The sequence below is a fragment of the Hippoglossus stenolepis genome, chromosome 4 (assembly GCF_022539355.2).
Source record: "Hippoglossus stenolepis isolate QCI-W04-F060 chromosome 4, HSTE1.2, whole genome shotgun sequence".
NCBI lineage: Eukaryota > Metazoa > Chordata > Actinopteri > Pleuronectiformes > Pleuronectidae > Hippoglossus > Hippoglossus stenolepis.
The window spans coordinates 14143957-14167874 of NC_061486.1; the positions used below are offsets into that span (position 1 = coordinate 14143957).

At 41.3% G+C, this 23918-nt stretch overlaps 2 protein-coding genes across 2 annotated transcripts in view; one reads left to right on the forward strand and one right to left on the reverse strand.

Moving 5' to 3' along the window:
- Positions 1-23918, reverse strand: part of veph1 (ventricular zone expressed PH domain-containing 1) — an 85935-nt gene that overhangs the window by 57689 nt on the left and 4328 nt on the right. The window contains exons 2-4 of the mRNA XM_047339615.1: positions 19375-19814; positions 18986-19204; positions 14928-15102 (exon numbers count right to left, since the gene is read on the reverse strand). Of these exons, the coding sequence (XP_047195571.1) occupies positions 14928-15102; positions 18986-19204; positions 19375-19512 (532 nt within the window). The 5' untranslated portion in view covers positions 19513-19814. The remainder of the gene's footprint in view (positions 1-14927; positions 15103-18985; positions 19205-19374; positions 19815-23918) is intronic.
- Positions 951-9485, forward strand: ptx3a (pentraxin 3, long a). Its single transcript, XM_035154754.2, has 4 exons — positions 951-1335; positions 3725-3884; positions 4502-4944; positions 7415-9485. Exons 1-4 carry the CDS (start codon positions 1194-1196, stop codon positions 8068-8070), a joined length of 1401 nt encoding a protein of 466 aa, XP_035010645.1. The 5' UTR covers positions 951-1193; the 3' UTR covers positions 8071-9485.

The following is a 23918-nucleotide window of genomic DNA, read 5'->3' on the forward strand; positions in this document are numbered from 1 at the left end:
GCACACACACACACACAGTCTCTGCATGGGGCAAAATTAGGAGAGTTTGTGTTCTGTGCTTCCTCCCCCCTTCCATTACCTCCTTCCCCTCCTCTCTCGCTCGCTCTGAGTTGCAGGAGCTGCAGTTATATCTGATTACGACATACAGGCTACCTCCAACGACGCATTACTCACCGCCTCGCTCGCAGCACGCAGATGGAGCTCTGCCTTTGCATTGCAGTGTTTTTTCACAAGGATGGAAATTTTGAGAAATTTCTTAATTTTCCCAAAAGATATTCCCCATGTGTATAAATTTGTGAAATAACTGTGTTGAGGGAGTTTTAAGGCTGAATTTAACGACTGGGTTCCGGTAAGAACACTCACTTATAGATTTACCTTAAATAAAGTGGTTTAGATAATCTGACAAAACTTTTAATAACCTGTCTGATCATCTGACCCCTCATCCCTCTTGAAATTGCTGTGTTCCCAGACCACAGCAATTATTGTGGTGAGTTATCATAACCCATAGAAATTAAACTACACAAATAGAACCTCAGCTGTAATAAAATGGAGTTATCCTTTAAGTACATGTATGCAGGGATGGGGATTAAGTTCTGGAGGTTAAGACATTATGAATAAAGACAGTGATATCAATGGAAAGTTAGTCCTGTATAGTGTGTATATAGTTAAACACATATCTTTCTCTCTCTCTCTGTCTCTCTGTGTGTGTGTGTGTGTGTGTGTGTGTGTGTGTGTGTGTGGAGCCCTTATTTGGAGTATACTCAGCACTACCGGGCTTCCTGCCAAAGGATTGCTCAGCATTTAACGAGAAAAATGAAAAAGAAAGAGAGTGAGAGAGGGGGAGAAAGTGAGAGAGAGAGAGAGAGAGAGAGAGAGAGAGAGAGAGAGAGAGAGAGAGAGAGAGAGAGGTGGGATGTCACCGGGGAGGAGGGACAAATACTGTACGAGAGAGTGAGGGTTGAAAAAGAGGGTGGTGGACCTGCAGAGCTGGACAAAGTGAAACAGACTGAGAGAAGCAGCAGAGACAAAAACACACACATTGGCAACCTGACTGCAACTTCCTATCACAACACACACACACTTACACACACGCACTTAGAGAAAGCAGTATAGGCTGAGGAGCAACCCAAAACTCAACAAACACACACACATTTACCTCTCTCTAACACACACACATAGTCAGCAGCAGCAGCATGTTTCGGTGGAGGCTCCCCCAGGCAGCGTGTGTGCTGTCAGTGTGTGTGTGTCTGCTTCTCGCATATGAGGAGGAGGATATCGAGGTGAACTTCGCTGACACCTACTACAATGAAATCACAGAAGGAGACACACTAGAACGTAAGTATCAAACTGTGTGTGTGTGTGTGTGTGTGTGCTGGAAATGAGGCTTTATCTGATTTAGATCCATAGATGGCCATTGCCACAATTTAATTAAATCCTGGTGTGTGTCTGTGCGTTATCAGTTTCTTATATGATTCACTGATGCTTTTGTGCGAGAGGTGAGGGGTGAAATCAGGACACCGGATTCAATACGCTTACAGTGGAGCTGCATTAAGACTGAATGGTCATATCACCAGAAGATGAGATGGAGAGGAACACATGTAAACCTTTTTACACATGCATGAACCCATGTGATCTATTTACAGCTGGAATGCAGTTATAATGTAACCAAAGAGGTTAGTGGGTTGGGTTGGTGTCAGTTTACTGACAGTTTATTGATCGTGTTGCTCTTCTTCTGTGAGAAATTCAAGGACGATACATGTCTGGTGTGTTCCTGTGCTCAACAGGCAGCTTTGAGCATAGACAACAATAAACCACAGTGCAGTCTGTTGGCAGAGAGAGTTTGTGCGTGAGATAAGCAGCGTCAAAGAAAATGCTGAGCCAGAAAAGCAGAGGGACGATTCATATTACAGCATGAATGACTGGTCACCAAATTCACAAGCACTTTGCCGTGATGAAACTCTTTGAAAAGCATCATTGTTCCTCTATGCTTGGACCGTTTAGTGTGTGTGTGTGTGTGTGTGTGTGTGTGTGTGTGTGTGTGTGTGTGTGTGTGTGTGTGTGTGTGTGTGTGTGTGTGTGTGTGTGTGTGTGTGTGTGTGTGTGTGGATGTTTTTCACTGGCCGCTCACAGCCTGCATTTGTCTGTTGTTTTAAACCTGGTAGTTAACAGGCAAGAGACTGCGCTCTGGGCCTGTGATGTAATTAAATGTCATTGAAAAAAATGAGAGCGGCTGAGAATAGTAAAATAAAAGCAGATGAGTTACAGCATTAGAAGGCAAAGCAAGAAGAATGGGGGCAAGAAGGACAAAGAAACACCAGATTCATTACTGGCATTTAGGTCTCAGGAGAAAATGTCTCCTCATGTGAGTTAAGTACAGTGTGTATGCAGGTGGGAGAGGAAAAGACATAGGTCAAAGCCTGGAGGAAGAAACAGATGATCTGAGAATCTGTGAATGGAATTTAAATGAATGAGGGCAACATGAGAGCGAGGCCATGACTGTTCATGTTCAGGAGAACGGCAAGCAAAAACAAGAATAGTTTAAAAAACGAATAGAGGGCTGAACTGAGGAAGTGCTTGATAAAAGTGTTGTGGAGCTGCTGTAAACAGCTACTTCCCTATGGAAGTAGCTGTTTACATTAATTATATCATTGACGTTATCATCATGAATTTGCATATTTATAACATCATTGAATCATATTTGCATTGCCTCATTTAAGCTTTGTATCTGTTTGCTTCCTTTATACTGTCTGTGCTCAAATGTATGTAATATTTGAATACATCTGCATTTCTAATATCATTCCCATGATTCTCTGTTTCTGTTGTCAGATAACAGAACAAATATGAAATTGTGAAATAAAACTCTGTTTAACTTCCAAATCGTTTCCAAGCTGCAGCTCTGCACGACTGGAATCCCAATGTTACAAACATAATACCATCTGACAAAATTCCCATTGGCTGTTTTGCGGTGTTGGTTATAAGTAAATGCTAAATGATCAGAGTTAGAGGTTCAATCATGTCTAGTTTGAAGCTCATTCACATCTGTGTCAGCTGCCATGAGGTCACTTGAATGCATTGAGGGGTGAGCTTGCAGAAAAGGAAAATGGACTGGTCTCATCAAAGCTCTTCACTCTACATGCCACACTTCACCCATGCTGATGACAAAACCATCAGGGCCAATTCGGGGCAATTTGACGCTCTACCTCCTGAGCCGCAGCCCCCCCAACGGTACCACGCAGGGTCAAAGATCCAAGCAAATGAAATCATACTCTAAAAAGATCTCATTGCACTTTACCTGCTCCCATATCCATCACAGTCATTTATAAACCACAGTCAGCGCCGAGTTTCTAGTTTTGTAAGTGAGAGGGAGCAGAGGGCATGACCGTTTACTTTGAACCTGGGGGACAGGCAGCCAAAACAAATCCTGCGGTCCTGTGATAATGCCTCCGCAGAATAACTTTGTAGGTATAAACAGGCTCAAATGTTAATTGGAACAGTGTGTGACACATATTCTCTTTCCTGGATTGGTTTACCAAATGATTTTGTTAACGTTAACGTGACAATATGCTACCCAAAGTTATGGGAACGGCTTTGAATGAGGCGGAGGCAGTGTTCGACTTTAAAATTCCCTTGTTGGGAAATCTTCCGGTAAATAAATGTGGCGGAAGCTAAGATTTTAAATTAACTTGAATCTTTCTCCCCCTCTTCCCACCATGTCGCTCTCCAGCCACACCGACTTCCCCGCCCTGCAGTTCTCGAGACCTGACCAAGTGGGACAAACTCTTCTCGATGCTGGAGAACAGTCAGATGAGGGAGAACATGATGCTTCAGTACGCTGACGATATCATCAAGGTGGAGATGGGGTCTCTGCGCGGAGAAATGCTCAGGTTGGTTGGACAAGCGAACGAGAGGACAGAGTCATTCAAGTTTCAAGAGACGAACTGAGCTTTTATGATAATTGTGCAAAGGGCAATGAGCACTTAGATATCAAGATTGAAATTGAAATGAACTATGAAAGTTTACAACCCTGATCCTTGATCCATTGAGATGCTCTGCCTGCAACTATCGAATAATGCACCACTCATTTCCTCGATTCATTGATTAATAAAAAAAATGTTGAGTAAACATATTAATCGCATGTTCCTATAGTGCATGGTTGTGTCTTCAAATGTTTATATTATATTTATTTATTTAACATGGAAGATGAAGAAAACCAGAGAATAAAAAAATTTGAGAAGCTGAAACCATTTCTTTCATTGCAGTTATTCTTGAATATCTTGAACAGTTTATCGATTATCATAATTGTTAAAGATTATTTTGATCCCCAAATGGATTACATGACATAATGTCTGCTTTACTGGTATCCTGAATTCATCCTGTCGCTTTAATTTCAATGGTTTCAGGAGGGAATTGGGGGCAAATATTGATTTCAGGCCAAATGTTGCTTCTAAATGCAGATTAAAGCTCTTCAGTGAATATCTCTTACATTGGTCTATTTGGTCAGGTTTGTAGCCCAGTATGGCGGCTCGTGTGGGGTTGCAGTGGAGATGGCAGGAAGAAGGATGGCCACGCAGTTTGAGTCACGCCTCAAAGAAACCCTGGAGCGCCTCAGAACAGCAGATCAGTCTTCTGCTGCCACCGGTGGGAATTCTGTCGGGGATCCCAACAACATGGAGTCGATAATACACCAGCTCCTCTCTGCAGCACGAGCCCAAGCTTCCCATCTCACCAAGCTGGAGACCAGCTGCTTCAGCAGTACTGGAGCTCGAACGGGGAGGAATCCGAATTCGGGATCCCAGCTCGCAGAGGGTGGAGGGGCCGGGCACCAGGAGCAGGAGGTCACGTCACGAGAGGTGCCTCTAGATGGAGTGCTGGCTGCACTGCAACAGACGAGGGCGGAGCAGGAGGAGGCTCTGAGGTTACAGAGCCAAAGAAACCTACCCGCAGGTAAAGATATCCATCTTGCCATCGGCAATATGCGTCTGTCTTTACTTGTTGCTTTCTGTATGTTTGTATTTTTCTTCACCTTTTCCCTTCACCCTTTCAACAGTGCCACCCAAACAACCTTTCGCCTGAAGCTTTTTCTCTGTGTGTTGACACATTCAGGTCAAGCTTAAGTGAAAAGAATGAGACCCCCTCTGTCGGGCCTTGTTTCTGAACAACTAATCATGCGGCTTGTGTTTGTCCTAAATACCTTTTCCACCTCCTCTGTCTGTCTCCGGGCGTGTTGTCCTCCTCAAGTAGCAACACATGCTTTTCACTTGACTTATGACATATAATATTAGTCTCAGTCAGACAAACATGAGGAAGACAGGTAAGGGTCAGCTTATTTGCTCTTATTTATGTTTGTTTGAAAGTAATTCACACTTTTGAATGAGTCCTGACGAAAAACACTACTAAAGATGATGAAGGACTAAAGACAGACTATTAATGAACAAAACGATCATGAAGGATTAAACTTTTAGCTCAGGAAAACAATACCTTATCCGCCAGTCTATACATTTCCCTTCAGCTATTTTCATTGAAGATATTTTTAATGATAATAATTGAAGCAAATAACAGCTTGAAATAATAAAGATAATACACGAACATTATCCTTGGACAGAACTTCTTCCAGACTACTGTAGGATACTAATATATGTGGTTTCAGTTGAGCTGATGATGAACTGTGACTTAAGTGTAAGAGCAAGTTAACCTGGAGCAATTTTAGTCTTACAAAAATACCACTCATGTCTGTCGAACTCATTTCCTCAAGTAGATCAAATAAAAACTGCAAAAAAACATATTGCTCATTCTCTCTCACACACACACACACACACACACACACACACACACACACACACACACACACACACACACACACACACACACACACACACACACACACACACACACACACACTGAAATGTAAGTCTGGCCTACATACCGAGCAGACAGAGGTGTAATCTTTAGCCGGTTGCAACAAAAACCACACCGAAGCACCCTGGGAAAGTAGAACCATATGGAAACCATCATGGATACGCACACACACGCATGCACGCACACACACACACACGCATGCACGACACACACACACACACACACACACACACACACACGCAAATATGTGTGCATTTTCAAAATTATTTACTGAGTGGCGGAAACCTGAGTCAAATGAAACAACAATATTCGGGATCTCGTGTTTTAGTAGGGAGGGAATGTGTCTGCTGACTGGAGGGAGAGGGAAATAGAAGGAGCACCGAGGGGAGCAGATGAAGACTACGTCAGAGAAAATGTGAAGGAGAGAGAAAGGAATGGACAAGAAAAATGAAGAGAATAATGCAAAATAGAGGATAGAGGTTGGGATGTCCTCTACACTTTCAACAGAACTCATCTGCACAAACACATGAACACTGACAAACAGGAAAACAATGAAATGAAGCAGAACAAACCAATGAACCAGATGACCCCAGAGAGGGAAGAGTGTTTGTTCGTGAGGCATGAAAAAAAGCAAACCATGATTCATGATATCATCGCCTGACCGTGAACTGAACTTTCAATGTCGCTCTCTTAAGTGTGTCATACACTGTAGCTCGACAAATTTTCAATCCATTTTGTGCAGCCCCAGCCTGTGAAGTACAGTAACTGCAAGAAGTTAACAATAGAGTATCACTAACTTGAGCTAGCAGTAGCTGTAGTCTGATGAACCTTATATTAATCTATTGTGTTTCACTTATACCTTGAGCCTCTTTCTTAACAGTCATTTTATGTGGAGTTCAACAAGGTTCAATTTGAGGCCCGGTTGTTTTCTCTATTTTTTGTTTTCCAGGCCATATCATTAAAATAAATGATCTTATTTCTCTCTTATGTTGATGACACCCAACTTCATCTTCTATAACCATAATGTTGTAAAAAATAGAACATGCACACAACAACCCTGGGGACATTAAATGCTGACAAACTCAAAACATTCTCCAGTTGCCTAATCCTTACTTACATTATTTTATATATGGCCTTCAAAATCAATGCACCCTTATTACACCAGACCTCGGCACCTTGTCCTTTTCTATGTGAGCATATGCAAAAAGTGTTTTTATTGGTCTTTGTCACTAGCTCTGAAGTTCTTAAGATCATTGTGTAATTCACATAAAAGCTGACATCTGCTCTAGGACATGGTTGAATTACATGCATTATACCCATAAACTTTAAATTATTAGCTCTGAATGTAAACCATATTCCTAAACAGAAATCCTTAGTTATTAATATTGTTGTTTGGCATGATTCCGTAATCAGATTTGCTCATAAGCTTTAAGCTATTTAATATTGTCAAGTCGTCCAGAATATCCAGCATATCCTTAAAAATCAACCTGAAGTTGAATTATGAAAAGTTTATTTTATTTAGTGACAATAAATATGATCATGTCTTTTTCTTGCACAGGCTGTGACATGGCGCTCCTCTTCCCAATGCGTTCCCGTCGAATCTACACTGCTGTCACACCAGAGGTTCCTCTCGCCATCTCCTCCTTCACCATCTGCATGTGGTTAAAGCCAACAACTCTCGCCAACAAAACCGTGCTCTTCTCCTATGGTCACCGTCGCAACCCATACGAGATCCAGCTGCTGCTCGGCCAAACCTCTGCGCTCTTCACCATCGGAGGAGAGGCTCACCTGGTGGAGGCGCGAGGTGTGGTGAAGCCAGGAGAGTGGATCCACTTGTGTGGGGCTTGGGCCTCCGAACAGGGTCTGGCCACCCTGTGGGCGAGTGGGAAAAAAGTGGCCACCACACCCGGAGTGGCTGAGGGACACGTCTTACCGGAAGTGGGCTCCCTCCAGCTGGGGCAGGAGAGGAATGGCTGCTGCCCCCAGTATCCGAGCAGCGGGGGTGGCAACTCAGGCTTTGAGGGAGGGTTCAATCCCAAGCTGGCATTCGCCGGGAAGATGACGGGAGTGAATATGTGGGACAGGGTGCTGTCAGAGGAGGAGATTTCCGAGCTGGCTTCGCAGAATGGGCAGGGCTGCGAGCAGAGAGGAAACGTGGTGGCGTGGGGCATTACGGAGATGGTGCCTCACGGAGGCGCTCAGTTCATCTACTAACGGACTCTTTGTGATTTTCATCAGCGCCCATAATGATCATCATCGTGAATATCAGCAACATCGTGATAAGTTCTCATGCTAAAAATGAAGAGAGCAGCTTACACTGCTTTTATCATCATCATCTTTGTCCATGTAGTACCATGTTTGATTATTATGTTGTTATTAGGACTGTTTTATTCATCATCTCTATCGCTATTCATCACTATTGATATGAACACTTATGATGCAATTGAACTCTACTGGACATGTTCCGATGGGAGGAAGCCAATGCTGTGAGAGACTGAAGTTTATTTTTGTAACATAACCTTTTGACCTGAGGCCACACACAGAAACATGCACACGCACACACACACACACACACACACACACACGCTCACACTGACATAACTTCAGCATAGAAAATGTGCAATGCAGCAGGAAACGTGCTGCAACAGCATTTACCAAAGACTTAATTAGACTGAGGGACAGACAAAGAGTCTATTGATAAAGTGAATGGGTTCCGAGCTCGTAATCAGAGTAATTACCAGACCACCACGCAGGAGAGGAAAATGAAAGGTCACAAACAATTACAAGAGATTGTCTTTAGAGTGGCATGTTTGGTTTTTTTACGCGACAAAGCATTTTCCTCCTTTCTATCTAGATTTGTGCAAGTGCAGTTAATCAAAATATCAATGCAAAACTTATTTCCCTTATGCAATTTTACTGGGAAACATTAATATATAAAAATATTTACTTTTCAGTCATGTAGGTACATTAAATAGCGGTGAAAGATTGACTGTCATCTATATCCCCATAACCAATAAAAGCATAGGTATCTTGCTAATGCGTTAATGATGTATTGTAATGTAATGTGTAGTACTACATGTGATTTACGAAATACTCATGCGACTGAAAACTGCTGTACTTGCTTTCACTTCAAGCCCCGCCATATACTCAAGAAATAGATTCAAACAAAAACATTATTTTTTTATTATCATAATTTTCCTGAATTTGTGAAAGTTTAAAGTGTTTTTAAGATATTACAGTTTCTAATGTGTACCCATCAAAGTGTTTACACTCATATGAGTTATGTAATTCCACTTCTGCTTTGTTTCTTTATTGTCCGTAGTTATCATTTAATTTTAGGGTAATATATATGTCTTCTTTTTTGATACTGCATAAAGTAATAAGAGTAAAACTGTTATATTTGTCATTGGAGATTGAGATTGTTTTTGAGATTGATACAGTAACTGAGGAAAATGTTTACACAATCTTATCTTTTAAGAACTAAGTCGTCTTGTATTATAATGTAAATTGCTTATTGTTTTGTTTTCTTGTGTAAAGGTGAAATTGAATGTATTTTGTACATAAATATATTTTGCATAACATGAATGGATGAATGGAAAGTGAGTTACGAATAAACATTTCAAACTATAGCACATCTCCCTGGGTAATCACTGCTTTTGTCTGTGTTTGACTATTTTCCATTTAGTGTCTCATTCAAATTCTAAAAGTGATATACACTTTAACACACTTAAATATGATTTTGAACTGTAAACTAAATTATATGACTATTCTTCATTAATTAATGCCGGTTTTAAACTTACATTTATTAGCAAATCTATAATAAATCTATATTTATGGGTTGAACATGGCTCATCTTTAGAACCTCGCAGGGCCAATGTTTACGTAGAGCCACCAGCGACTTCTCGTGAATCAGGAAAGCCGTGCTCATCTTCAGGTCTATGCTGCAACAACACCCATAAACCACTGGGGAAGTTAGGAATGTCTTAGCCGTGTCCAAGCCCCCCCTCCCAGTAATGCTTTTTATAATTTCCAGGGAGAGACCTCAGCCAAAACTTAGGTGAAGTTACACTTTAAGTAAGTACACATACATGCAGTTCACTGTATATATACTCACTGGTATAGTGTGTTAATTCAATGTTGCCCCAGATAGAACATGACTACTGCACACACATTGTAAATGAGACTGTGATTGTGGCCCACCAAAAGATCTCTAATAATGCCATATATTTGTCCCCGTAAATAATGTAAAGAGCAACATCTAAAAGAGGAGGAAGGAAATCTAAATACGAAATCTACAGAATGCATTATAGATTAAGGACACGTCATAAAGATACTGTCATATTACATGGACTGTATATAAAGATGGACAATACATCTCACTTCTTCAAACTATGAGTCTCAGCTGTCAATCATAATACCCTGCATTCATAGCATCAAATAACCAATTAAAACCAATCTTACCAGAAAAATGAGCATCGGAACATACATCATTGCGAAAATAACTACCTAAAAATGCAGAAACCATTGACCATGTCCCATCCACTAACACGGAGGAGGCAGATTTATGACCTCCACTTTAGCTTTAGCCTCACTTTTAGGGAGCTATCATATTGTCCGTCTATATATATACAGTCTATGATTAAATGTTTATTATACGTTACATCTTCAACAGTAGAGAAATAGCAGGCATGTTTTTGCTGCTACAAGCTCATTAGTGACATTTAACAGGTTTCTCCTGCAGCTACAAACAACTGCACAGTCTCCAAAATGTCTCTGTGACTGTGACTTGTTACACAACGGTCACCTTTCACACTCACCCCCATTCAGCCCCCCTCACGCCCCTCACCCTCGCCTCTTTTTAACCTAACAATTTAAAGTACAGTGCCTAAATGTGTTTTGCAGCAGGGGAGACATCACTTTGACAGACGACTCTGACACATTCCTTTACTTTGAGAAGCAAGGACCTCATGTGTTTAGGTCTCTGTGGGGTCAAAGCAATGTCACATACTGTGAGTGTGTGAGTGTGTGAGTGTGTGTGTGTGTGTGTGTGTGTGTGTGCACGACATCTGATAATGAGTAAGTTGTGTTGTGACTTACTGCAGGAGGCTATAAAACCTTCATGCTGTATCCTGCTGCTGTCTTCCTGTAACTAGTCAACACAGACACATCCTCATAAAACTCACTACTGAACAAACAGATACAAGATAAAAATGCAACAAAGTACAAAACTCAGACAAAGCCACATGCCAACTATAGACTATATATAAAGATACATGTCTCCAATTCCTACCACTATCCAGAAATGAAGCTAAATTATCCCGGATGCGAACGCTGCCATCTTGGACGTTTGGAGCCAGAGTCTGAGCAGTAGTGATCGGGGGACGGAGCAGTGGTGGTGAGTTCCCATTGATACACACACTCGACCAACCACTCTCAGCTGTCAATCATGATGACGCACCTGAACGTACATTGGTAGAGCTACCTTAAATGACAGAAACGATCTTTGAGAATAAAATGATGTGACGTGTAGGCTTCTTTGAATTTTTGCTTTGGTCCATGTCCCACCCACTAACATGGAGGAGGCAGGATTTAAGACCTATACTGCTGCCATCCACCACATGGCAATCGAGATGCTTTGGCTTCACTTTTGGGGAGCTGTCATATCGTCCATCTTTATATACAGTCGATGGTGCCAACACGCTGCCTTGCAGAGAAAAGAGGAAGACGTCTATACAATCATTTAATATATTAATATTTGAGTGGACTGAAGTGAAGTGTAGTGGGGAAATATAAAGATGGAAAGTGTGGAAGTGGGGTACTGGAAACTTGGAATTAAAATCTTCTCCTGTGGGACAATGCTGGGTGATGGTGTGTCTTAGAAGGAGGAAGCCAAGGAAGTCACACATTTCCTTAAAACTACAGGTCTACAGTAAATTGAAAGATACAGGCCTTAAAAGCGCAAAGCAGTCATGTCGACTCCATAACAATGTGAGCCAGCAATGCATATAACTGCCTCGTCTGCTGGAAAGAAGTTGAAAAAGTTGATGAAATTAGTCAAAGCCAGCATGTGACAACAAACTCAGGCATTGGTAAGAAACCATCCAGCATAAACACACACATGCACAATCCATCCATCCTGCTCACACCCCCATCATCATCATCATCATCATCATCATCATCATCATCATCATCATCATCATCATCACCCATTACACCATTACATCAGCTCTCTGAGGAGCGGGTCCTGGCTTATTAAAAAGGCAACAAGAGTTAGAAACACTCAGAACAACATAGATCAGCAGTGAGCAGCAGAGGGGGGTAAAAATATTTGAAACTACAAAGGCTGCAAAACAAAAACTGCCGAGGGAAACATAAATCTGATCTCGCTATAATAAAGCCCTCCCGCGAGCCTTGTTCACTTTCATCCTCTCTCCACTCTTAGTGTGTGTGTGTGTGTATGTGTTTGTGTGTACAGTATTTGTGACATATTCCGGCATTAATAAGCCCCCCCATCACGTCACCCCCCACTATCAAGTTGGATCACAGCCACTCGAAGCTTCATCGCTTTTTCTTCTCCATTTTATCTCATCCCTTATACGCTCACAAACAAGGACAGTTTCCAGAGTGCATGAGTTTCTGTGGTTGCCATGTGAGTGATTTTATGTGAGGGTGACGTAAATTTATTGTAAAGGAATTTCAAGGTCAAAGTTTTGAAACAAACGTGAAGATGGAACGTATTAAAATGACACACTGATGCAGCCCATGTGACTTTATTAACTTCTTCAGTCTATAAAATGAACTGAATGTGGGTTTTGCATAACAGTGGGTGCATATGAGGCATGTAACAGTATAATGACAAACAGCACAAATATTCACATTATTATTTTATACTTCATTGGTAAGAAACTAAGTAGAACCAAGAAAACATTGGACAGCTAACCATAATGATGTCTGAAGTACGAGTTTGAGGTAATGCCTTCGAAGCCAACTGGCACAATAATAAAACAACCCCCCCCCAAAAAAGGAAGCAAGTTGTCTGAAGGTAAAATATGCATTTGAAGCATGGAATTGGGTTTAATGCGATATTACATCACATGCAACATTGCTTGGGTGTCTAACGAACATGAAAATGTTTTTTTTTCCGCATAAAGCTTTACAACCAAAATTCTCAAAAGAAAAAACAAGACGAACATTAAAGGAAATGACTGAAACAGATTTTACTTCATGACTCTATTTTAAGAAAGGTGTTTTGGTGTTAGTCAACATTCACCAGCAGTTAGAAGAACTACATCTTAATGTGCTTCCAACATCAGCATTAAGCCACAATGAATTGTATTTTTAGTCTCATATAATCTACTTATGTTTTCCTACTGCCAAAGGTGTAAACTGTCCAACTATCTGATGCTCTGAGCCCAGAACCTGGTTGCACCTTTAAAATGAAGCGGAGAGCGGAGAGCTAAGCTGTTTCATGTGCCGAGCTGCTGATAGAAAACGGTGAGAGCATCACAATGGTGGGCACCTCATTCTGCTGTTGGGTGAGGTGATTAGCACCACGTGCTAGTTTGTGTGTTTGCTCTTAGACAGATATCTTTGTGAGGACCATTTTGAGCCTACAACCTACAAAGTGAGGACATTTTGGCCGGTCCTCACTTTCTGACCCACTTTTAAGCTGTTTCAGGGTTAAGACTTGGTTTTAGGGTTAGAATTAGAATTGGGGTTAGGGATAGGGTTAGGTATTTAGTTTGGATGGTTATGGTTAGGGTAAGGGGCTAGGGAATGCATTATGCCGATGAGTGCCCTCACTAAGATAGAAGTACAACATGTGTGTGTGTGTGTGTGTGTGTGTGTGTGTGTGTGTGTGTGTGCGTGTGTGTGTGTGTGTGTGTGTGCGTGTGTGTGTGTGTGACCTGCACTACTAAACTTGAACCAGAAAACATGTTTCAGGGATCAGCTTTCTTTAACCCAGAAGTCAGCTGGGCTCTGCTCTCTGACCTTAACTATTAGGAAGGAAAGATGAAGAATGTATTGATCAGTGCTAAATGCACAAATGGTTTGTTGACTGTGTGAGTGTGAACCACCTAATTTAATCTGTCGATTAACAGAATAAAACATGTGGACAAGATGGACCAGATTTATATATTAAGATTGATAAATCAACGCAAACTAATTGTGAACATGTGCAAACACAGTTGGATAACACACACACGCACGCACGCACGCACGCACGCACGCACGCACGCACGCACACACACGTTTGTGCAGCTTTCCTTATCAGGACTTTGCATTGACTTCCACACATTGTGAACAGCCTAACCAAAACCTTATCTTTAACCTAAATGACCAATTCATGTCTAACCCTTATTAGGCTTTTGTCCCCATGAGGTCTAGTGGTCCTGAAAAGATCAGTGTTTATAATGGAAAAGGTTAGAAAGAGGCAAAACAAGTACACACACACACACACACACACACACACACGTTGAACTGTCCACTTAAACTTTCTTCCCACATAAATACTTACATTTGAATTTCCATTCTGCGTCATAGTACTATGTGAAAACATGATCTGTAACAGCTGCTCTTTACCGTCATTATCATCATGCTCATGGAGCTGGCAGTCATTTTAACACTACTCACTATGGCTCATGATAGGAGACTGGTGGTCTGCTACTACAACTAATGATTACATGTGTACTTCCTCTTTCCACCCCAGTAAAACAGTTGATCCCATTGTTGCAGGTCTGCTCACACTGAGAACAAACTATCTCATTGAGCCAAACCCATATGTCAACTATCAACAGCTAAACTAACACAACATGATGCACTTGAATGCTTATTATGTACCCTTTCTCTTTATAGTCTCCATAAAAGACACGTGGGCACACAAACACGCATCTCCCTGAGTGCCTAACAAGGTCTTAAAACTCACAGAAAGAACACGGTTCACTTTTAATTTCCTTCTTATAACAGTTATTGAGGTTTGTCCAGACAAGGATTTAAGTCTGTTTATGTGTGTGTGTGTGCATGTTAATTTTGTTGAGAAAGTGTGCACATGTATCATTTGTTTTCCCTACCTCCCAGCACGCTGAGTGTGATGGCCTCTGTGTGCTCAGCCAACAGATCAGCCTTGGCTATAGCGGCCAGCGAGAGATAACTGGACATGTTCCTGCTGAGCTCCCTGTTCCCTCTCTGGAGGAACCGCACCGCCACCGGCACGGCCAGCACCATGACCGAGGGACAGCTGTAGTTCTGAGGGGACACAAGCAGAGAGGAGGTTGAGGAGACAGCAATAGGCAATATATTGAAGGGAAGGAAGGAAACACCGGGGTGAACTTCAAGGCAAAAGCCTGACTTGTGTTAAAAGGGACTGTAAGTCCTCAAACTGCAGGCACGGTATTGCACCACCCTTAATTACCAGAAGGAAATGTTTCGAGTTTATGACTTTTTTGAGAAGTATTTTTGAGAATAATGTTACTGGAATAACTACGTAACAGTACAAGAATAATGTCATAATATTACGAAAGTGGTGATTGAGAAGGAAATCAACATGTTAAGAGAAAAAACTCATCGTATTAAAAGGATAAAGTCATAATTTAACAAGAAAAAGTCATAATATTACCAGAATATGGAAAAAAAACTTTTTTAGGAACTAATCAGCAAGGAGAACATGTGCTCTCCTTCTGGATTGAAAATCTTTAATCAATATCGTTGTTTCTTGAGAAACTATATCACCCCTTTGAATAGCACACAGATGTAACCAACAGTAACCTCACAGTCCACCACTACCAAACATTTTCTCCTCCACAAAAGAGGCAATTTCCCCCAAGTCTGTGGCTCTTTCTTTGGAATAGAGACGGTTTCTTGCACAAGCTTTTCAAAGTCCTGAAACTTATGTTAATGTGATGTGTAAGTATTTTGTTATTTGTGGAACATATACTAAAGTATAACATGCTCCACATTCCTGATTACAATACAGGAGACAGACTGATTTTCTGATATCCCCCTTCTAAAATGACACATACCCTAAAATTATTTTTTTTTCTCGTAATATCATGACTTTATTCTCGGAATTCTCATTTTTCTTGAACTAGGATTTTTTCCCCTTTAAGTGGCCCTAATACACTGTTGTGGGAGTACATGGACACAGACAATAGGACACTTAGCAACTGTATTCATAGGATGGCACCGACAGAAACAGAGATCCAGTTCTTTCCACTTCCTGTGTTTCAATGTAGAAAGAAGGGATAATAAAGGAGGCTTGACTTCACAGTACATACCTCTGATTCCTATATGAGCTCCAAAGTCCAGGAACAACAGGAGGTGAGGATAAACATTCTCACTAACACTCAGCCATGCGTTAAATAGATTTTTAGTCATTTCATGCACATATAAGGAGCTGCAGACTCATGAAGCAGCACAGTGAGTGAAGGAAGGATTAAAACTGTTTTTATGACTTAAATTATTTGGATTTACTGTGTGATTGAAGTAAAGAGGAGTGAAGGAGTCTGTGATGTATTTGAGGATACACACCCTGGTGCAAGTTTGAATGACTCACGAGAAGAGGTGGGTTCGAAATGCACTAGCACCCTCAACTGGAGAGTGAGATATCAAGTTAGTTTCACTGCCCATAACTTAAAAACTTTAAATTCTAAAGCCCCTTGGCAGTGATTACATAGGTAGATTTTCTGTTAAATTGTAAACCCATTGTTTGATATGTTGCAGGGTACATCAATAATAAGTGATGTTCACTGCTCTCCTAGGATATTATATCTTATGTATTTTATACTTGTGTACCCACTTTCAACCTCAACCCTCCTAATCAACTCCAAGTTAAGAATACCCAGAATGCCTTTCAACCTGCTAGAGTTGACATTTTAGAGAGTTCATCTGACTGCTGGTAGAGAAATAATCTACCTCTCTCTCTTTTCTCTCGCTCAATGCTCATTCTCCTTTTCATGCCTGTACTCTACCACATGATGGCAGTGCAGACAGCATATCCACACAAAAAGGTTATCCACCAGCCCCATTTATTAAGATGGCCCTAGTTTTTATCTAAATGTGTATAAATAATTAGACATTTAAGTGAAAATTAACATTTTGAAAAAGCCTTGGTGTAATTGTGACACGCAGAGCTGTTATTATTGGGCGTTTTGAGCTCTTTGTGCTATAGTTTACCTGTGTTATAAGTGGATATAAGTCATTTTAGTCTCCCTGCAGGTTCCTCATGTATGAATGAACAGATTAATTTATCTGTCCGATGTCTTCTACTTAGCAAGAATAGTCACTTTAATGTCAGGCACGGCACAGATCAAAGAATCCAAAAAGATCTCATCTTAAACCAGAAATCTGTTTGCATCTCTGTGTGCTGCAGACAACTTTTCTTCCTACCTGCTCTCTGTGGGAGTTTCAGTGGAAGGGTAAAGAAAGGTGTTTTGCGCATCTGTAGCTTCACAAAATGACAGGTAGACAGAGAAGAGAAAAAAGAGAAAGATGAGGTAAGAAAGAAGAGGTGAGATGATAAAAATAGGCAGAATGAAAGCAAGGGAAAAAAACAGACAGAAAAAGGAAACAGCGACAGAGAGAAGAGAGGGGAAGTGCTCCCCTGATAAATGTTGGAGTTAGGACATGAGAGCCAGAAGCTGCTGTCAGAGCTGTCAGAAGTTTTAGTCTCACCTCTCTGTAATGTGTGTGTGTGTGTGTGTGTGTGTGTGTGTGTGTGTGTGTGTGTGTGTGTGTGTGTGTGTGTGTGTGTGTGTGTGTGTGTGTGTGTGTCTGTGTGTTCTCCTTTTTTGTTGCCTCTTTAGGAATTTTTCCAGGATAAACACTGACCTTGTCAGAATCAGTAGACCTCATAGGGGCCAAAACCTGGTCCTAATGAGATCTGAGGTCCTGGTTAAGGTGAGGGATTTAGATGTGGGTGTTGGTTAAGTTAAGGTTAGGGTTAGGCATGTATTGGTCCTGGTTTAGGTTAGGGATAAGGTTTTGGTTAAGCTGTCCTCAGTGAATGGAAATCAATGGGTTAGGGTTACCCTACGGTGGTAATAAGCAACAGAACAGGAAATAGAGTACAAGATAGAAAGAGTGATGGTGGAGAGAGAGAGAGCTAGAGAGAGAGAGAGAGAGAGAGAGAGAGAGAGAGAGAGAGAGACCCTCTGCTTTTAAGCCCTTTAGCTGCAGAGGTCTGATGGAGAACTGAGGCAAGATTTGATTTACATTTTGAAGCCCTTCAGCAGTGATTACATAAAGTGTATTTGTAGCCAAGGCAAAAATGTTACCTTTGCCTATGTTGCATGATGTAACATTAATCAGTGATGTCCAAGTATCTACTGCGACTTCAGAATCCCCAGAATACCTTTCAACCTGATGGCAGCTGTTAATGTTTTTAAATAGTTAAAAGACTGTACCTTATGATTGGCCTTGTATCAGCACTGTAACAAAAATATACCAGAGAATAGAGAATAAAATGGATCAAGAAAGACTAATTTCATGGTGGGTATTTGTGTATAGATTTGTATGTGCAGTATGTAACTTGTGTCACTAGGGGTCTCTAAAGTTAAACAATAACAAAATACCTAGATTGACGAGCAGCATAGGATCATGGGAGTTGTTGTCTTCTACCAAGTGTAAGTCTTGTTCTCTGAAGAGGTTATGTATTGAAGTTTTATTCACGTTACTCAGAAAACTGCAATGAATAATCACAATCCACCCATCCTGGCTAGCTGGCTAACTGCACACAGCAGTGTGTTCTTCCTTAGCCATTTGTTGTTTGCCCTAAGAAGTTATAGGCAAGACGGGCAAATTGGGGATTTCTCTGGGTTTGAACATGGTTGGAAACATTTTGGATAGTATGTATGACATAGCTCTTGTCATTTTTAGACATTTAACATATTATATCTTTAAACCAGAAGTTCTGTACCTGGGTGTCTGAACAGATCTTTCAGTTTCTCATGGGCCAAAATAGAATTTCAATAATATGCTCCTCAAATTCAGGCTACACAGCCACTTCATACCCCCACAGACGACATACAGTATGTGCTGTATGTGCACTTTATGCTTATGGAAAAAAAATTAAAGAAGAATTTGTCTTTGGGGTACACCATTACAAAACAATGTCTACTGTGTGTGTGTGTACCTGCAGGATACAGCTGGTGATGTCGGAGGCTATCTTGGCGTGCGGCGTGTCCTCTGTGTTTTCACCTTGTGGCGTGAGGTTATGTTCCAGACACGACTCCCAGAGCCCCACCAGCGCCACGCTGTGTCGCTCGATGGAGCTCGTCTCCCTTATGGCCGTGGTGATGCGTGTTATGCAAATCTCTACCACCGCCTGATCGTTGTCATTGGTCAGATAGTCCTGTCAGCCGGACAGATAATAGGATGCAAATTTAAGGAGACAATGATAAATGAAGGGTACCAAGATGAATTATGGATGAGATTATAAATAATGAATGAAACAGACATTTGCTCTGTAATATTTGGGGTAAATATCATCTATGTGTGTGTTGATTCTTCTCGTCTGCTCACCGGTGAGCAGGATATGGCCTTGATCTGGTCCAGAGCTTGTGACAGACAGTCTTCAATCTCTGCGTCTTCCAGAGAGAAGAGATCCCCCGCTCTGGAAAGATCCCTCTGGCCGAGCACCCGACTGAACAGCTGGTGCATCCTGGTCCTGGTTTAGAACAGACCAGTTTGGGACTGCTGCTGCTTTATTGAAAATCAGTAAATCCCTGACATCATCACGATAGAAATGGTGCAAATATGCTGAATGTGAGGAGAAAATAGCTTATAAACAGTAAATGAGGAATCATTCATTTTATTTATTTTTGTTGAAATCCTCTTCAGTACAATCCAGAATCAGGTATGAGAGCGGGACCAGTTTGTCCCAGTGTGTTTCTGGGTCTGCCGGGGTCCTGTTACCATGGAGACAAGGCATGTTCTGGAGGAGGTAGTCTTTCAAAGGAGTCCTGAAGGAGAGAGGTGAAAACACATGCAAGAATTAATTAACTAAACATGAATTAATTGATTTATAAAACTAAACAGAAGTAAATTACGGGATATTCATTTTGTATATTTGTAAGAATTGTATGGAAACTGGACGAAAAGATTCAGCCTGAGCAGCTGAGAGTGAAAAGGTATTTTGAGCCAGTGAGAGATGCCATTCAAAAGGTTAAGTTAAGAATTTTTAAATTTATTTTAGGTCTCAAGAAACAGACTTAAACAACGTGAACAAACAAGGAACAGATCAAAAGAAGCGGATCCAAGTCAATCCTAAAAGACAATTAAAAATATATATATATATATATACGTCCTTTTCAAGAATTAGATTAGAAGATTGATACCACTCTCATGTGTGTCTGTGACATATGAAGCTAATTAGCCTAGCTTAGCATAAAGACTGGAAACAGCAACAGGTTGCCGGCCTCTAAACATACGTAATGATATCTGTCTACCAGCATGTGGCCAGACCATAGAATGTATGAAAAATTGAACACTCCCCAAATGTGAAGCCATATCATCACCGGCGGGACGTGGATGCCATGGCTCTGCACCATGATCACTATCGCGCAGACTTTGGGTGGATTTACGTAAAAAGAACAAGATGGCGGCCCCTGTATCTGAGATATTTTGGCTTAATTTTTGTACAACAGCCGGAGGTAGAGACACAGCGTCCATCTTTAAATAAAGTCTCTGGGCCAGACACAGTAACTTCTGGGACTCTAGTCACTGTGATGTTACCAGACAAGAGGTAGAGACTCCAGTATATCATTTCTTCTGGCCAACAAGTTATCTGGCACAAAACCCCTGTAGAACCACTAACAATTTTGGAGAGTGGTATCAATTTTCTCTTCTAACCCTCAGCAATAAAGCACATAAGCATTTTCCTCTTTTCATCTCCTTCACTTTTCTGTAGCACGTGTAAGTTAATATATGATGATGTGAACTACATGACTCCTTGGTAATGTGTGACATATCTGCAATTAAATACCTACCAACATACACAAAAAAACGCATGCAAGTAGGTCCCAGAGAAGATTTATTAAAATAGTGTAGTCTCAGTTACATTTTGGAAAATAATAGTGGCAATCAGTCGATATTGATAATGATCACAATAAATGTCACGGTAATATTTGTACATACAGTATTCTAATCTAAGGGTTAGGATCCAAATTAGAAAAGTACTAGGATGATCAGACTTTCAAGTTTTTATTTACATATATTTTATATTCATAGAAATGGCATCATTTGTTATACCGCAACTATGCTTTTCAATAATTTCTAAAAGCAGTTATTAATAATAGAAATAAATCTAATGGTTCAATGAGTATATACAGTCTTCTACCATTATGTGTTATAAATGGAGTTAGAGGGGTGGGATTTCCATGTGTATGATGTTAACCATTTACCTGTCACTACTGCTTCTCCTGTCAGCCTCAACTAAACATTAAAACATTAACACTACCAGCTGTGAAGTTTACACACACACACACACACACACACACACACACACACACACACACACACACACACACACCTGTCCTCCCACACACAGAACAAACTTTAACACATACACACGATTGTTTCCTGTGATGCAACGTAAGTATTCTGCAAGCGGGAAACACACACACACACACTCATCTCTTTAAAGCAGCCACCCAGGCGGCCTGTGATCAGGACGACTTTGCTCAGAGCTGAACTCTGCCTCCGTTCAGAGGATGAGCAGCTAAGCGTATGTATCTGTGTCACTGTCTGCTTCCTGTGCCCGCTCTCCTCCGCAATCACACATCATCTCGTACTCACACCACTTCTCTGGAGGAGGTCCAAGCCAGACCAAAGGAAAGCACAAAGCAAAGCACTGGGGAGACCCTTATCTCTCCTGCCAAGCCGGTGATGGCCATGGAAACCCGCCCATTGCCGGGATACCACATCAGGAATTCTTATTGGTCCAAGCCAGGCCGTTGGGACGATATCAACAAAACAACCATAAACAAAGAGCAAAGAGATTTATCTGTGTCACACACAGACAGAGTCACACACAAAGCTGTTCTGCTTGTTGTGTCGAGCAACAATCAAAGCTATTTCTGTCTATGGCTGGAGCTAAAATATAGTATGTTTTTTTTGTAGGGGTATCAATATATATGTACATGTATATGTATGTGTATCAATATATGCACACTAGGTAATCGTCAGAAAATTGTCAGCTACCAATAGCTCTTCTCACTTATATTACTAATACTATTTCCAGTTTTATAGTCAATGATCAAAACATTTCAAATGTCACAAAATTAGGGAAAAAGAGAGATTTAGAAAAAGAGAAATTTAGAAAGAAACTAAAATTACCGTCTAATGCCAACCTCCGAACAGGCAGTTTACATCCACGTCTGTCCACTCCAGACCATATGATATATGCAGTGAAGGCTTTAGAGGAATGTAACAAAAGGCTTTAAGTTAATTTCATTATTATTAGGGTATTAATTCTTCTATTAATATCAATACTGTGTTTTGTAAGGTCACAGTGACCTTGACCTTGAATCACTAAAACCTGAGTTGTAAACATAATGCCTGCAGCCATGGTTATCACCGCTGCAGAGGCATTAAAAAAGATATGCATGCAGGCAAAGGGGAGAAATGAGAGTTGGACACAAACTCAGAGTGAAAGAGAAGAGACAAGCAGATAGAGACAGAGACGCAGAGAGAGAGAGAGAGAGAGAGAGAGAAAGCCAGAAGTGGATAATGTTTCAGTGTCCTGAATTTCCTCAATAACCTGCAGACGAGTAAAATACTGAGTTTCCATTATTCCACCTGAAAGCCTCAGAAACACACACACACACACACACACACACACACACACACACACACACACACACACACACCGGCGCTCAGTCACTCAGACGGACTGTGTCGTAGTGAGAGCTGGAAAGAATACAGTAAATAAATACAACAGTTCACTTGTGGAGATATAGAGGATAGTGTGTAAATATATTAAACTGTATCTGGGTGCAGGACAGTGTGTGTGTGTGTGTGTGTGTGTGTGTGTGTGTGTGTGTGTGTGTGTGTGTGTGTGTGTGTGTGTGTGTGTGTGTGTGTGTGTGTGTGTGTAAAAGCAGAGGGGAAAAAATGGGCCTGAGGAATTTCAGTTCTTAAACAATCAGCTAGTTACTATTAATCACCCAGCTACGGCTCAGCAAGCTCAGGAATGTGGCCTTTAAACACACATACAGACACACAGAGTGAATAACTTCCAGCTCGTTTTACCTGTATGTACTTATTTGCCCATGAAAGCAAATACCTCAAAATTAACCGAGGAGCATATCTGAATCGTGTTTTTAAAAAACATTTTCTCCGATTTTTGTTGTTTCTGTGTCGTCTGTCACTGCTAACGACATAAACTCTTCCAGTGGAATTTCACTTGCCTGTAGTCGGCACCCACATGTTGCAGGAGAGCTGTGAGTATAGGCCACTGAGTGAGGGGTGACAGGGGGTGCATACTGGGGGGCCACCGTGAGGCTTAAGGGCGATGTGAGGACAATGTGACCCAAGGGCCTCTCTCTCTCGCTCGCTCGCTCTCTCTCAGAGCACTGACTGAAGACAGTAGAGAGAGAGAGAGAGAGAGAGAGAGGAAGAGAGAGAGAGAGAGAGAGAGAGAGAGAGAGAGAGAGAAAACACTGGCTCTTTTGTGTGACCTATAAGACAGAGACAGACCACCTCCTCCCTCCCTCCCTCCCTCCCTCCTCCCTCTCTCTCTCTCTCTGCTCAGTCGGCCCTATCCTGCTGTGTAATGTGCACCTGCTTGGCCTGCAAGACATCACACACACACACACACACACACACACACACACACACACACACACACACACACACACACACACACACACACACACACACACACACACTTAATAAAGGAGCTGGGTGAAAGGGAGAGACAGAAGCAGTCGACATAAGACAAAAAGCGTCTCTCCAATGTTTCCCTACACCACTGCTTCATATCCGACAGTGGTAGACATATTTCCTTCATCTTTGCCTCAGTCTATTTATTTCATTGTTTCTCATCTTTTAAATTTTTTTTATTT

Bases quoted from the DNA above. Each gene is read 5' to 3' on its own strand.
- ptx3a (XM_035154754.2), top strand. From the start codon at position 1,194: ATGTTTCGGTGGAGGCTCCCCCAGGCAGCGTGTGTGCTGTCAGTGTGT. The intron at 1,336-3,724 runs GTAAGTATCAAA...GTCGCTCTCCAG, and splicing joins AGAAGGAGACACACTAGAAC to CCACACCGACTTCCCCGCCC. The intron at 4,945-7,414 runs GTAAAGATATCC...TTTCTTGCACAG, and splicing joins CCAAAGAAACCTACCCGCAG to GCTGTGACATGGCGCTCCTC.